We start from the raw sequence: 15,053 nt of genomic DNA, 5'->3' as shown, positions 1-15,053 counted from the left end.
CTTTTTCAAATCTCGAAACAATAATAATATTAATAAAATTTATAATTTTATAATTTTTATTCAATATTTACTCTCTTTTTCCAAAACCCTATAAAAATCTTAACTCAAATAATTTTACTACTGTTCACAAATTATTACACTACTATTTACATATTTCTTATCTGTTCAACCAAACGAATCCTAAGAAATGTCAAGAAACTGCAAGAAATAGTGAGCCAGTGGACTGTAAGGCATGTTCCTAGAAATGTCAATAATGCTGCACATGTATTAGCAAAGAGTGCACTAGGACTCAGGAGAGTAATCAGTTAGAGGATTATCCTCCTTTGTATTCATTTTTTGCTCTAAAGAGAATGAAAAAGACAGTCTTTTTCGCAAAAAATAAATCAAGAAATAAACAGGTGGCAATTGCTTCTTTCCGAAACTAGAAAATTCAAACAATATTCCATCCACTAATCTTAATAAACAAAAACGATTTGGATCCAAAACATGACATAAATTTAACTGATAAAAAGACGTAACTGCATAACTCTCAGTCACCTGCTCAATCTGGCATCTACACAACCTCAGAGCTGCAAGGAAAAAAAATGAAGCATGAATTAACAGAGGAAGGTAGTCCAACCACAAAACCATTTAATTGCCACGTATGCATTCACATGATAGTTACATGAGATTAACACAAGAACATAATAGCAAGCACACGCTTATAATATCCCTCATTATTTTGAAAACTTTTCACCAAAAGAGTTAACAAATTCTGGGATAGAAAGACAGAGACGGAGTCATCCTTGTGGTTACACCTAATTTTGGTTTATGTATGGTTAGTTTAAGTCAAGCAGATCAGTTAATGGCGGCAACAAACAACAGGATCTCTCATTATCTCAAATGGTTGTTACAAATGGTAGAGACACAGTGAATAACCGTGCTAGAAAAGACAAAATCAATGTCATACACATGGTTATTCTTTCCCCCTCAAACTGATAAACGGATGCAAAACACTCTAATACCCATTCTAAGAAAGGGGAAACCCAAAACACATTATAACTACATAACCCTTCGCAGCAAAATTATGATGGAGAAAAAGAAATGTAGAATGATATGATCATTGCTGAAGGATCTTAAGACACAACAGGGTATATAAACATTCTCCAAATATAGAGAGATAAAAAAGGCTAAACCCCATTAGTACAGCTGGTAGGATAATTATTGATAAGATATGATAATAATTCATACGATAATCATTGAAAATGCTTGTAAATCATTTATGATTTATGTCTGGCATTGATATGAACACAGAGCCCATGCTTTGGATTTTTTTTTTCAATAAGTAATTTTAGATTTTATTTGTGATACCTCATATGATATAGATAATAGTAGGTGATGTATGAGATCCCACATTGCTTGGGAATGTGAAGTTCTTGCTCTTTATAAGGTTCTAATGATGCTCCAATTGTATCATTGATTAGTCCTTTTGGAGTATAGATCATGTGATTTGGATCTTCCATTAGTGCGTTACAAATAGTATCAGAGACTATCCTAACCAGAAATGTAGGACCATTTGTAACGTCCCAATGGAATACCTAAGTCAATGATGCAATTTGAGCCTCATTGGAATTTTATAAAGAGTAAGAACTTCTCCTTCCCAAGCAATGTGGGATCCAATACACCACCTACTCGTATTCATATCATATGGAGTATCACATTATTGGTGAGCAATTTAGGTGTAGCCCACGTACAATGTCATAGCTGCCTACTTATTATAATATTGAACACAACTGAAAACATACATAAGGGCGAAAATAAACGAGGGAATTAAATGAAGAAAAGGATCGGAAAGTACCTCATATATTGCTGGGGTACATAAAAACCCTAACTCTAGCCCCCTGCAGAAGAAACAAAGACAAAATAAACGAGAAATCTCCTTATAGAAAGCCAATTTATAACCATAGAAAAAATCTCTTCTTTGACAGTACCATGGATTTCGGTGGAAGATTCGACTTGAACTTAGCACGAACAATACCGCTGTTACCATGAGGCCTTGTCACCTTACCCCAAATGCAGCGGTAGTGAGTTCCATTCTTCTTCACCTTGGCCTTGTAGATATAAGCCATGCGCTTACCAGCGTACCATGCAACCTCCTCCTTGGTGTTCACCCCCTCAACCTGGATGAGGGAAGTGTTCGGGTATTGGTTTGACTTGGACCTGGACCCATCATTCCCATCAAACATTTAAAGACCAGCTGAGTAAATGCATGTGAAAATAATAAAACTACATAAACAATCTTATGTCCACCGCTTTCACTCTTTGTGACTCTGGAATTAAAAAGAAAAAAGAATCAACCCAGTAAATCCTCGTTCTCTTTTCCTATATTTCTCAGCATACAAACTGATGCTAAAATAAAGCAATTACCATCTACCTAACCCATCTATACAAGAAAATCCTCACTTTTACGGATTTGGGCACCGAGGAAACAGAAACTCCAACTATAATCATAGTAATAGTGATTTTCTCCCGGTTTTCTGAGCGGCCCAACAGAATCCAGAAGAGACATGAAAATCATTACCGAGAAAGAAATAAAATCGAACAGCATACACAGACGAAAATGAAGTCTAGTACCTCTTGTAGCCGAGAATTGTTCCTCTGACATAAAGCCTGATAATAAATACAGGGTCAAAGATGGAAAATAAGAGAAAATCTATAGGCATGAAGTGAAAATAGGCGTTTGGAAGTTGGATCTAGGGGTTTAAAAGATCAAATGAGTGCGGGAAAAAAAGGAAGGCAGACCTGACTCGCTCTCCTTGGCGTCCCTTCACCATTTCCCTTCGCTTTGGAGGCGCTCGCTTCAGAAAGCAGAATCCGGAGAGGCCAAGTAATTAGAAGAACCTAAAACCCTAATTGGTGGAAGACATCGATTCGGGTACTTATTAAAGAGATGGGCTGAGCTTATAGACTGAAAACCCTGTTCCAAAAGCTTTTGGGTCATAAGAGCCCGAGTCAGTGTTGGGCATGGCCCATAGGTTGAGTACATACATATATTTGGTTGTCCAGCCCAGTTTGCTAATATAAAATAAAAACATGTTTCAGTATCTCTGTATTTGCAAAATAAATTTTTTTAATGAAATTCCTGAAATCCTAATTGTCACTACAATATAAAAAACTTTCGACTTTATAATCTCAACATTTGTTTTAAAATTATGGATATTTTTTAGGACAACGCTAGAGCCACTGCTTGGGGCTCTCGTTGGCTCTAGCATGTGTTTTTTTGTATTTTTTTAAAGTTATTTTTTACATAAATTTTTTTAATATTTTTAAATATTTTTAAAAAATAAAATAAAATTAGAATATCATTAAAAATACTTCTTTAATCAGAAAGTAAAGAAAATTATTAAAAAATACTTTCTTAATGATGAAGTAAAATAAAAACACTTCCTTATTTTATTTCGTAATTAAGAAATTATTTTTTAATAATATTTATAAATTATTTTTTAATTTTTTAAAATATTTAAAATTATTAAAGAATTTATATAAAAAATATATAAAAAACACATGCTAAAATCCGACGGGAGCTCTCAGCAAGAGTCCACTCCAGCATTATTCTATTTTTTAACGCAGCAAAAAGTGATGTTTTGTTTTTGTTTATACAAACGATGGCTAAGCAAAAAAGAGAAGTTTAATCAAGTAATGTTAGGAAATAAGTAAACCCGTGAGTGTCTCCTGAACACATTCTTAATTTTGTTTCCTTCTCCGAAGTAATGATTGCCAAAATTCTGTATTGTTTGGTCGTAACTCCTCTCAAATTAATTATTAATAGAATTTATTAATTTTTAATTTTTTTTAAAAAAAAATTAAATTGATCTCAATAAAATTTATGAACTATTATTATTTACATTTCAACTGAACTTAAATCCGTATAACCTTATCGTATAATTTTTTTTTATATATATTTATCTGAGGCCCTGTGTAAAGGTCGGTGTAGGCTGATGCCCTCTTTGGTATATTTCCCGTTATTGTCACGTTCCGCGCACAAAGGGACGGCACGTTCTTCCACTCTTCTTTTCGGGGAAGCCTCTGCTCCAGACTCCGACGTCGATCCTTCCCAAAGACAAAGCCTCTCCGGAGATCAGTTTCCACAATCAGGTCAGTGAGAACAAAGTTTTCTTTTCTGCCCCAAATCCTACGCATCACAGATTTACCTATCAATCTAACTTCATAAATGTCACAGATTTTAATACTTCTAAAATCGTCTCCATAATTTTCTTAGGGTTTTTATTTGGGTTTTCTTGAGCAGTCACATTTGTGTCTCTCAAAATTGGGTTATTGTTGAAATCCTGTTGCCAGCTTATAGTTAGTTGTATGAGAGGATCTTACTTCCGTTGGGTTGTTGTCTTCTTTCCGTGGTACCATGAAAATTTAGGTCCTTCTTGTTGTGGGGGACTCGAGTAGGATTTTAACAAGAAGAGTGAGAAGGTCGATACCCATTTTGGTTAAGGATCTGTATGGTGCTCGAAAAAAGTACATCTTTGGAACTGGTTTTGAATCTTTAAATTGTTGCTTTTGCGGCAGAATACTGTATGCAATACGTAATCCGCAACTACTTGAAGTCATTGAAAGGGATTTCATTTTTAAACCTTATAAGCTCTAATAACATATGGATTAGTTTATCTGATTGTTGAATGATGAACGGTCTGATTATAAACATGGATACACTTGTTTCCTTGAAATTGTTGAGAAACGCAACAAAAAAAAAAAAGTTGGGTTTGTGGGTCATGTTAATATAATTCATAATTTTTTTTTTTCAGAAAAAACGAGGCTATACCCCAAGTTCATAAGTGAGTTTGGTTCTTACAGCACAAAAAACAAAAAAAACAAATACGTGAAGCTTAGGAAATTGAACACCAACAAGGTGCATTTGGATGTTGAGGTTATCTCAGATGATCTGAGATAATTTGTGAATAGTAGTGTTGTGGATTTCATTGAGATGTGTTTGAATGTATGAAATAGGTTGATATGTGTTTAATTTTTTTTTTGAAGTTGAAAAAATAGTGGATCTTATCAATGATTGGTTTAAGATTGGTTGAGCTCACTTTGGCAACCAAACACAGCCTTACTCTTACCAAAATATTAAGGAGACGTTTAGATTCGAAGCTCATCTCATTTCAGCTCATCTCAACTCATCTCACTACTATTCATTACTATTAAGCAACTTTAACTCACAAATTTCACTGCTATTCACAACTCATCTCACTGCTATTCACAATCCATCTCAACTCATCTCAAGTCATCTTTGAATCCAAACGTCTCCTAAGTGTTTGTGTTTTATGGGTTAAATGTTCAAACTTGCTTATGACGTCTTCCATAACCAGTGAAGAAACATGCTTAACTAGTGCCATGTGCATGACACCATGAAGAACACGTGATTCTTTTTATCTTATATCAACATCTTGTATATCGACTGATTCATGGGTGATGGGGGTGACAACTTGGCAGCTGTATTCAAACTGCTATGTCACGATAACTCTTGGCTGAAGTTGCATTTTGCAACTTGGAAATCATCAATTTGTGTTTGTTTACCTAGCAAAGAAAAAAGGAAAAGAAAATCTGCCTATATTACTTATAAAGATGGTTTCGTCAAGTAATCATGCTAGCATTTGTTCCATCTGTCATGTCTTTTCACTAGATGCAGAAAAGGTACTACTATGGTATGCCCTTCTTTAGTAGTTTTATGTAATGAAGAGGAGGGGGGGAGTGGTGAAAAATGCCTACAAATTAAAGTACGACAAGGTTTTCCATGATAAATTCTTAATTGCACAGGAGAATGGGTTTATGGACATTATTGGAGGGATGTCTGCTTCTTGCTAATGCATTGGCAATATTAAATGAGGACCGCTTCCTGGCACCTCGTGGGTGGAGCTTCTCAGAATTCTCAGGGGGCAAGACAAAGTCATTTAAGGGGCAGCTTATAGGTCTTATCTATGCAACCCAGTACTTAAGAGTTCCTCTCATACTGCTAAATTTCATCTGCATTGTTGTGAAGTTGGTATCAGGATGATACCACACGAGGTAAGATATATTTTTTTAATTTAATTTAAGTATGATGAACAAATTTTCACTCTTGCATTTCTATTGAAGTAACTAGGATATTTTACGTTTCATGAAAACAGAGAGTTTGTTGGTTGTTACATTCATACAGGATGTAAATTATTTTCTGATTTTGAGAAATGATGTCTCTTTAAGAAGCAAAGCTGTATGAAATGATCTAGAAAATCCAAATCTTCCCCTTTCATATGGGTTGGTTCCATTTAAACCCTAATTTAACAGCCCAAAAAAGTTGAAGCCAGATGTGAGCTTATACTGGAAAATGACTAGTCAATGTTACAACTAGAACCCCTTGGAATTCTTGATAAACTATAAAACTTTTTTCTTCCGGTCAATGTCAGATCCCATTCACCACCTTTTTCATACTAAAATCGGGATGTTACATCTAGTAACTGGTAGGATTTACAGTTTTTCTGCACAGCTTTGATTTTTTTAGCTTAGTTTTCCTTGTAAGACTATTCTATTGGGCTTGAATGGTGTTTAAGACAAATGTAAGCAGGAAATGAAATTCCTTCAGTGTGAATTTGTAGCATCGACAGTAATAGAGCAAAAAAAAAATGTTAAATGGCAACATCCATTTGTAAATCAGTAAGTGAATCTTGCTGCTCTACCCCCTTCCAAAAAAAGGGCTGAGAAATGAAAAAAAAAAAAAGAAAAAAGAAAAAAAGAGAGACCTTCTCTCTCCAATATAATGAGAAAACACATCTTTTTACTCTTCTTGGATAGGAAGGTTCTTTAACCATGGAAAAAGTAGCTCTTTCGAGTCTTTTTTATGTGATTTTGAGTCTTGACCCCCATGTTTCTGCCCCCTTACTTTTGAGTTATGTTGTCGTCCTCTCACATGTATGCTATAACATGCTTGCTTGATGGTGATAAAAATGTGGACCTCTTGTGATTTTCTCGTTCTGTGATGATTAGAGTATACCAATAATGGGCTTTATATTATGTTCAGTTTATGAGTGGCTGTGGATATCATAAAGCTTCAAGACTGATGGGACTCTGCAAAAGAAAGTTCTTGTTCTTTTTTAGGAAGGCTGAAGAATTTAGCTGCTGCTTTTTCTTCTTCTTCTTTTAATGGGGGTATGATCCTGTTATGCGATTTTCTGATAAGTCTGTTATATGATTAGCCATTGTAAGGTTGCATTTTTGCTTCGATGAGATATCTCGGTGGGGAAATGAGGATATTGTGAATCTGTTTTTTATAAAAATGGTTGAATGTTGCCGTTCTTGGAAATTATGATTCAAACGTATAGATAGGTACTTGACTGTACGCTGTTTGTCAGCATGTAACTCTGAATGGAGCAGCACAACTCATGTCCTCTCCCTCCAACTCATGAACAACTTCCTGATTATATGCAGTAGTTATTTATTTATTGTGATCATGCTGTCACCCTTATTCGAAAATAGCAAATACTGGAGGTTGAAGTACATTGTCAGCAGTGACTACTTCTGGAGGTAATTGAGCAATGGGTACGCCAGTTCCTCGTATGCAAAGCGCACACACCTCGTTCGATCGAACTAAAAAAGCCTGGGTCAAAGTATGATAAAATTGGGCAATAATCATATTTGAAACGGCAGGCTATTATATATATACTGAAAGCCTCTATTCTAAAAGATAACAATACTCCTACTTGTACAGAGAGAGAAAAAAAAAACAAATACCCAACTTGTCACTCATGAATTGTTCATGAACAGTTTGGAAAATTTTTAAAACAACAATAATATAAAAATCTATGCTATCTATTACACTTATCTCACTTCATCTTATTATACTGAGAACACTTGCCATTAATCCTCGATTTTTTCCCTTAAAAAAATAAGAGTTGATTCAAAGATTATGAGCAATGTCACCAGGATAAAATATTAGTGAAATGAGAGTTTAATCTATAGTTTTTTTCTTCAAAAAAATGTGGGAAGAAGACTGACTAGAAGAGAAAGCCATCATTTTTTGTTTTTTGTATTTTTTTTTTTTTTAGGTAGAAGAGAAAGCCATCATATATCCGCAAAAACATGGTATGCTTTGGAATCTACAGCAATGAGCCTCAAGGCTGCAATTGCTGCTGCCACGGACATGCAGCCAAAGAAACAAACGTTGAGCCAATGCCAGAGCTTCTGTAATGAGTTGAGTTTGTTCTTCTTCGCCACTAGATACATGTGGTTTGCTAGGATAAACGTCAAGGGAAATGTGCTGATTGCCCCTGTGAGGCTCATGAAATCTCCGAGGAACGGCAAAAGAGCTGAAACCAGCGTGTTAATAGCTAGGTAGCCGCCTCTTACCGCAATTCTGAATGACAAGTTGCGAAATGACAATGCACTTCCTTTAATACCGTATTTGGTGTCCACATACTCGTACATTGGACTTGCAAATATCTACAAGCAGCAGAGGAAACTAATGTTAGAGGTTAGTGCAACAGCAAGAAACAGAAGACAAGATTTTGGGAAACCGAGAGTGAGGAACGAAGGCAAGTACATGCAAAGCAATGACTGTCTGCAGAAAGGCAGAAATATTGGCCATCGCCTTGACCCAAACCGGACCGGTGACATTGTTGAGCAAGTAAGAAGATGTAGAAGATCCATAAGCCCAGTATCCAACAAAAGTGACAAGATACATTGGTAAAACCCCCACTGTGAACTGGAAGTACAAAGCTTTTAACATGTTGTCAACAACAGGCTTCCTCACCGTTGCCTGTTAGAATTAAAAAAAAAAAAAAAATACAGAAAAAAGTGAGTTTTGAAGCCAAACGCAGGAAAAAAACGTGGAAAGAGAGTTACAAATGACATGCCTATTCTTATCGCGGAATGCAAATTTTATTGTTTTTTAAAAGCAGCAAGCGGATTCAAAGAGTTCAGTTTTCCCTTAAAAGTATCAAAACTACTACCCTTCAATGCCTTCATTATCCCATGACCAGGCACAGGAAGCGGAAAGTTTCAAAAACTGTAAAACAGTAATTATTCATGCAGATGAGACAAAAGAGGATTCCCTCGCTCATTAAAAACTCAAGGCCTTGTACTAGTCCTAGCCTACCTGTATCTCTGGAAGCATTCCAGTATTGAATGCAAAAACAAGATTAGCAGCTGCCCCTATTGTTGTGAAGATTTTGCTTGTTGTTGTTCCTGGAATGCCATAATCCCTGGCTGGGGCATTGATTCCTACAATAACACAGAATATTGATGTAAACTCGACACTACAAGATTCTTAATTAGAAAATTTATTATTAGTTGCACTAGCATGGACGAAAGGCACCAATCAAAATCACAAGAAAGAAATCACGAGCATTCTTTACAGGAGAAACTCTAGCTAATGATTACTATCAAGGACATTCAAGGGAATTGCACTTAGTCAAGCCTTCAAAACCATGTAGTTAAAGCACCCGCATCCCACTTCCTTGCACATTTAGAATGTCACCTCAGGTAACCATGGTTTTGCAAACCACCTGATCACTGATCAAGCTAGCTAATGCCCCAATTGGTCTCTAAGATGCCAGCCTAAGAACCTAGTCTTATGTCCTAGCGTGTTAATAATTTGACATTTTATCATCCATGCAACACAAAGAACAGGGTTTATATCATTACATGAATATGTTCAAATGGTAAGCACAGTTCTGGAATAAAACACCAAGACCTTACCATCTTGAAGTGACAGCACAAATGCTATGATTATATAAACTAGGCTGAAGAATGTTGAAAATCCCAGCCAAATCCTTAGCGCTGATAAATGGGGTATACATATGGCAAACAAGGCACATACAAACCCAGCTATAACAATACAGTATGGGAGCTTCAAAGCATGGTCATCCCTGAAAAGTACATAGACAGCCTGCAATAGAAAATACATAGACCAAAAGGTTGAGAAATAATTGAGGCAACTTTAACTACTGCATTTATTCATTTGATGCAATTTACAGGGTAGAGTTCTTAACTGATAAAGCACACTTATGCTTTGTCAAGTTGACATAACTTTAGCTAGTTCTTATTCAAATAGCTCAACGGTAACTGTCAGATGTAAAGCATGGTGTGAAATAGAATGAGGCACATATTATCAGACTATGACAGAGTATTAGCTAACGAAAAAAAGAGATCTTTTGCATATCTATTTTATGCACAATTCTGTTATAAAGGACGGAGAAGACAACCTTTTCCAGTTGCAAGAATAGTGAAGCACCAGCCAAAATGATATCTCGGAATATGAAAGGCAGTTAGAAAAGATAAGCCATTCTATTCTATTTGATCTAACCTTTAGGGCCGAACCAGCCAAAATGATAAACCCAGTGTTAATCATAAAAAGATTGACATATTGCAATCCCCATGTGAGAGAATAAGCTTTCCTACCTGCCATTGGAAAACCCCAAAAGATAAAGCTTACGAAATTATAAAACAGAAAGGAGTACAATTAATTCTCATCTGTTATTTTCCTTTTTTGCTCATACCGTATATATATCCCGCCAGATCTCTGTATCTGATATGCCTCCTCCCCCCAAATTCATGAAGATTGGCAATAAGAGTATTTGCATACAAAGATATAGCGGTGGCTGCTATCAAACCAACTACACCAAATATCCAACCCAAAGGCACCATGATAGTCCCAGAGTATCCCAGTACATAAGCACTGTTGATACCAGTAGTCAGGACGAAGCCCACTTGAAACCATGAATCTATACATAAAAGAACAAAAAAAAAAGCAAAATTGCGCTCAAAGAAAGATAAAAATTCAATATCATTAACTTATGGTGATTGAAATTCTTCATCCTTTAAAATTATCCATATGCAAGTCTTTTGGTGTTTACAAGGGATACAACTACAAGCGGGGTAGAAAAAAATCGAAAGAGTGCATGAAGGATTATGTTGGAGACTGCACTTTAAGAAATGTGGATGGCAACTTTCAGTAGACTTTTATGGGTGTTTACGGTCGACATGGATGGTGATAGAAGATTATTGTGGGATTAATTGCCTGGATCAATTAGCTGGTGGACTAGACCATGGTACTTTCAGGGTGATTTAATGTTTTCCGATTTCCGATTGAGAGATCAGGTGTTTACCTGCAAATCATTCTGGCAAACAAAACACACAAAACGAGAAAAACCATTCCATTGAAGACGGAAAATATAGAAGTATGCAATAAAGAATATGTATAAACGAATATATGCCGCACCAAACCAATATGAAAACCACAAACTATTTATCCCACCCTCCCAGAATAAAAGCAATTTCACGACCCATATACGATTTTTAACCAACAAAGAAATGGGAGAGAAAGAAAGACAATTACGAAACCTTTGCTAATCTGGTGAGCGGTTTCTGGGATGTCCACGGACAACGGGTCCTCCTCGTGCATTGTCTGAGGACGAGAATCTTCGTCGCTGCATTCCATCATAAGCACCTGAGGTCCTCCTATCAGTGCTGCGCTCTCTTCCTCCTCCGCCTCAACTATGCAGGTCACAGCCAGCTTGAATTATCAGACGCTCTCTTTCCTTATTTTTATATAGTCCTAAAAGGAGCCAAGAATAAAGCAACTTCCCCAGATTTATTTACTGCCGACGAATCCCAGAACGAGCATACATTCTATGAAACAAAATGAATCCACTTTTATCCCGTCGTCGGTGCGAATCCCTCCCCCAATCTTGGTTTTACTTGGGAATCTAGGATCTTTTTTTTTTTTTTTTTTAATAACAAGAAGTGGCGGCGGCTCCACTTATCAGACAGAGGCGGTCCTTTGGGGCCTGAGGTAGTGAGGAATAAAATTTAGGTTCGGAGAGTGGCATAATAATTTTTAGTTTTAGATAAAATTTAAAATATTATTATTATTTTAAAATTTTAAAAATTTGAACTGAGTTAAATTATATATTATATTTTATATAAAAATTTAAAAAAATTATAATAATAAAATGAGATCAAATAAAATATTTTTTTATATTCATTATAACGTATAAATGCTCACGTTTTTTTCAATTTAATACTCATTTACTCTTTTGGTGAGGTGAAAAAAATAACTTTATCGTTTTTTTCGTTTACTTGTTTTTTTAGACGTTCTAAAAAGGAGAGAAGTTTTAAGTTTTGCAAAAGTTAGGGATCTCGCTTGGAGCTCCCACTCCATTTTTTTATTTTATTTAGTGATTAAAAAAATATTATTTAATAATATTATAAAATTTTTAAAAAATATATTTAAAAATATTAAAAAAATAATATTAAAAAAATTAAAATAGATTAGAGGAAACTCCCAGTAGTGGGTGTAGATCCACCCTTTAAGTTTTATTGAACAAAGAGATGTTTTAATTTTGAAAAATTATACTTGTAAGGGAGTTTCTCCTATTGGCCTACAAGCCCACTGGGGATCACTAGGTAGTGAGTCAGTGAGCCCGGTCAAGCCCAACGATTATTCTCTAAAAAAAGTCAGTGAGTCTCTATTGAGTATTCAGCTTATGAGTAAAACTTGCCCATTAAGCAACCCAAGCGTAGGGAAAGCAGATAGGTGAGGCAGACGAGACATGCCGCCCTAAAACCTTCATGACGACACCCAACCCTCGGGAACCTGTGCCGCGCAAGCAAGTGTGCGAGAAATACAAAGAACCTTCAATCTCCTGACAACATATATGAAGAAGTTTAATAAGGAACGCTTGCAGGGTAAAATGAGTACGGGAGCCAAGCCATTCCCCGGACTCGACGTTGCATTAATGACGCTGCCTCACAAGTCACACCGCATTAAATGATTATGACTAAGCAAACAGTTGAGGTGACATGGACTCCCCGAAGCCATGTATGAATTGTCCCCACCCAGAAACCTAGTATAAAAGTCGAATCTCATATACAAATAACTCTCTCTGATTCCTCTAAACTTACTCACAAACTACTAAGAAAATATACTGACTTAAGCATCGGAGACTCCCCAGCCTCCACCAAGGCCCTCCACTCTTTGTATTCTCTTAAGTGTATAAGTGAAAGACCCAAGACTCAAGTTGTTAGAACCATGTCCAAAGGTGTATGAAACACGATATTAACACTACTCATCAATATTTTCACATTATATACCACATATAATTTTTTATATATTATTAGTAATATTATTTGAATTTTATTTCTTAATTAGATCTTTAATTTAATTTTTTTTCTAAAGAGTCCTTATTTAGTGTGCTGTGGGGGTTAGACAATCGCAACTTTTTGTTTTGACAATTGCCTAACTTGCGTAGGTGTTAAGCTGCCCGTTACCATCAAAGCTTTCGTGCTATATTAAGACTATCTACCATTTTAATTTTCATTAATCTTTCAATCCATTACATAATAAAAACAAGATACGATAGACCAAGCCAAAAATAAACATGAAAAATCATCACCGAAAAAATCGATGACATGCACATAATCTGGATTTGATAGATTTTGCAGGGCTGGGTTGCCTATATATATGCCTTTGTATGTTTGCGAGTAAATGTGGAGGTGGACAGGGAAATGTTAATTTTTTTATTAATTATTGCAAGTGTTGGTGCTCAATTCACATCAATCTATATTATATCTTTCAACCTTGCACCTGTCAATTGATAATAGAAAGAATTTATTGAATCGGGTCAGATTTAAGTTGCGAATGTTGAGGAATTGAATTATGAATGGTAATATTTTATTAATTATATTAATTATATTAATTTTTTAATTTTTTATAAAAAATAATTAAATTATATAAATAATTAATTTGAAATGAATTGAAATAAATTGAATTTAATTAAATAATCAAATATAGCTAAGCTCGTCGAATGATATGCAGTGATCGAACTTTTAAGTGGGACCGAGTCCCTTTCTTTATCATTTATATATTCTTAGTTAAAAAGAAAAGAAAGACGATAATAATAGTAAAAGTAGGAGAGTTTGTTGAAGTTACTTTTGATGCTAAAACGTGCTCTCTACAATCAATCTCGGTAGGATAATCTGCTGTTTCCTGAACTTTAGATTTATTTTATATATAGTTTTAAGATATATAAATTTTTTATACTTCTGTAAAAAAAAAAAAAAAAAAAAAACGAATCCATTATCAAAAAAATAAATTTTTTAATATAATTATTCAAAATAATAACACGAATAAAAATCTTAAATCAAGTATTATCGATCCAATTATTTCATGTATAATACAAAGCGAAATCATTTTTTAAAAAACCACAACAGGAATTCTTATTCTAATGGCGTTTGCAAGTACAAAGACATTATATACTATTAAAAAAATATATAATGATAGACTTGCTATTTTTTACTATCTATTTATTATTTTTTTTATTTTTTAATTAATGAAGTGACTATTAGTTAATTTGTTTATATATATATATATTTTTAATGATTAAGGATTTTAAAAGAAATTAAAAAAAAAATAAAAAATATTTTTTATAACAAAATAAAAATAAAAATCTTAAATATACTATAGTGTAGAAAAAAAGTGACAGGAGGCTGGAGGGTAATAAGCCTATCCTGATTCATTATATACTGCTATAATACCGGAAATCCAACGGTTGTTTTAATAAATTAGAGATTAGTGGCAACTTTATGTTTTTTTAACGTGCTGGCATTATTGGTTATAGTTATTTCTAATTATTATTCTTTCTCCGGACGCATTCCACCCACACTTGGTGGTATCGAAAGCTGCTTTATTTCTCAGCTTTTACTTTTATTTTTCAGTGGTGGGAAAGATTCTTTGCTAATAACCCAAAAAAGTTCAAACATAAAAACAAAAAACGTGGGGTTGGAAAGATTGAATTTGATTATATAAATTTCAATATTATATATTTATTTCGTCATTGTGTTTTCGTCGTTCTTTATCTTGATTTGTCGTTTTCAATCAAATAAGATTTTGAGATTGAAATTATATGAGATATTTTAGATAAAAATTAAAAATTAAATAAAATATTTTTTTAATATTAATATTATTTTAATATTAAATTATTTATTATATTTTATATAAAAATTTATAAAAATTATAATGATCAAATGAG

General features: G+C 34.3%; 3 protein-coding genes across 3 annotated transcripts; 1 reads left to right on the top strand and 2 right to left on the bottom strand.

Moving 5' to 3' along the window:
• Positions 1-291: 291 nt before the first annotated feature.
• On the bottom strand, positions 292-2,914 carry LOC108991888 (60S ribosomal protein L35a-1). Its single transcript, XM_018966292.2, has 5 exons — positions 2,782-2,914; positions 2,614-2,649; positions 1,971-2,199; positions 1,838-1,880; positions 292-569 (listed from the first exon to the last, which is right to left on the bottom strand). Exons 1-4 carry the CDS (start codon positions 2,811-2,813, stop codon positions 1,839-1,841), a joined length of 339 nt encoding a protein of 112 aa, XP_018821837.1. The 5' UTR covers positions 2,814-2,914; the 3' UTR covers positions 292-569; position 1,838.
• Positions 2,915-3,969: 1,055 nt separating this feature from the next.
• On the top strand, positions 3,970-7,472 carry LOC108991940 (immediate early response 3-interacting protein 1-like). Its single transcript, XM_018966368.2, has 3 exons — positions 3,970-4,134; positions 5,809-6,057; positions 7,046-7,472. Exon 2 carries the CDS (start codon positions 5,813-5,815, stop codon positions 6,044-6,046), a length of 234 nt encoding a protein of 77 aa, XP_018821913.1. The 5' UTR covers positions 3,970-4,134; positions 5,809-5,812; the 3' UTR covers positions 6,047-6,057; positions 7,046-7,472.
• Positions 7,473-7,739: 267 nt separating this feature from the next.
• Positions 7,740-11,751, bottom strand: LOC108991915 (proline transporter 1-like). The gene is made up of 7 exons (XM_018966336.2): positions 11,365-11,751; positions 10,521-10,745; positions 10,328-10,422; positions 9,721-9,910; positions 9,119-9,243; positions 8,564-8,779; positions 7,740-8,463 (listed from the first exon to the last, which is right to left on the bottom strand). The coding sequence occupies exons 1-7, from the start codon at positions 11,462-11,464 to the stop codon at positions 8,086-8,088; spliced, it is 1,329 nt and encodes a 442-aa protein (XP_018821881.1). The 5' UTR covers positions 11,465-11,751; the 3' UTR covers positions 7,740-8,085.
• Positions 11,752-15,053: the final 3,302 nt, after the last annotated feature.

Source organism: Juglans regia, chromosome 7, assembly GCF_001411555.2.
Source record: "Juglans regia cultivar Chandler chromosome 7, Walnut 2.0, whole genome shotgun sequence".
Lineage (NCBI taxonomy): Eukaryota > Viridiplantae > Streptophyta > Magnoliopsida > Fagales > Juglandaceae > Juglans > Juglans regia.
The sequence above is the reverse complement of the archived record's forward strand: the minus strand, read 5'-3'. Positions and strand labels throughout refer to the sequence as shown.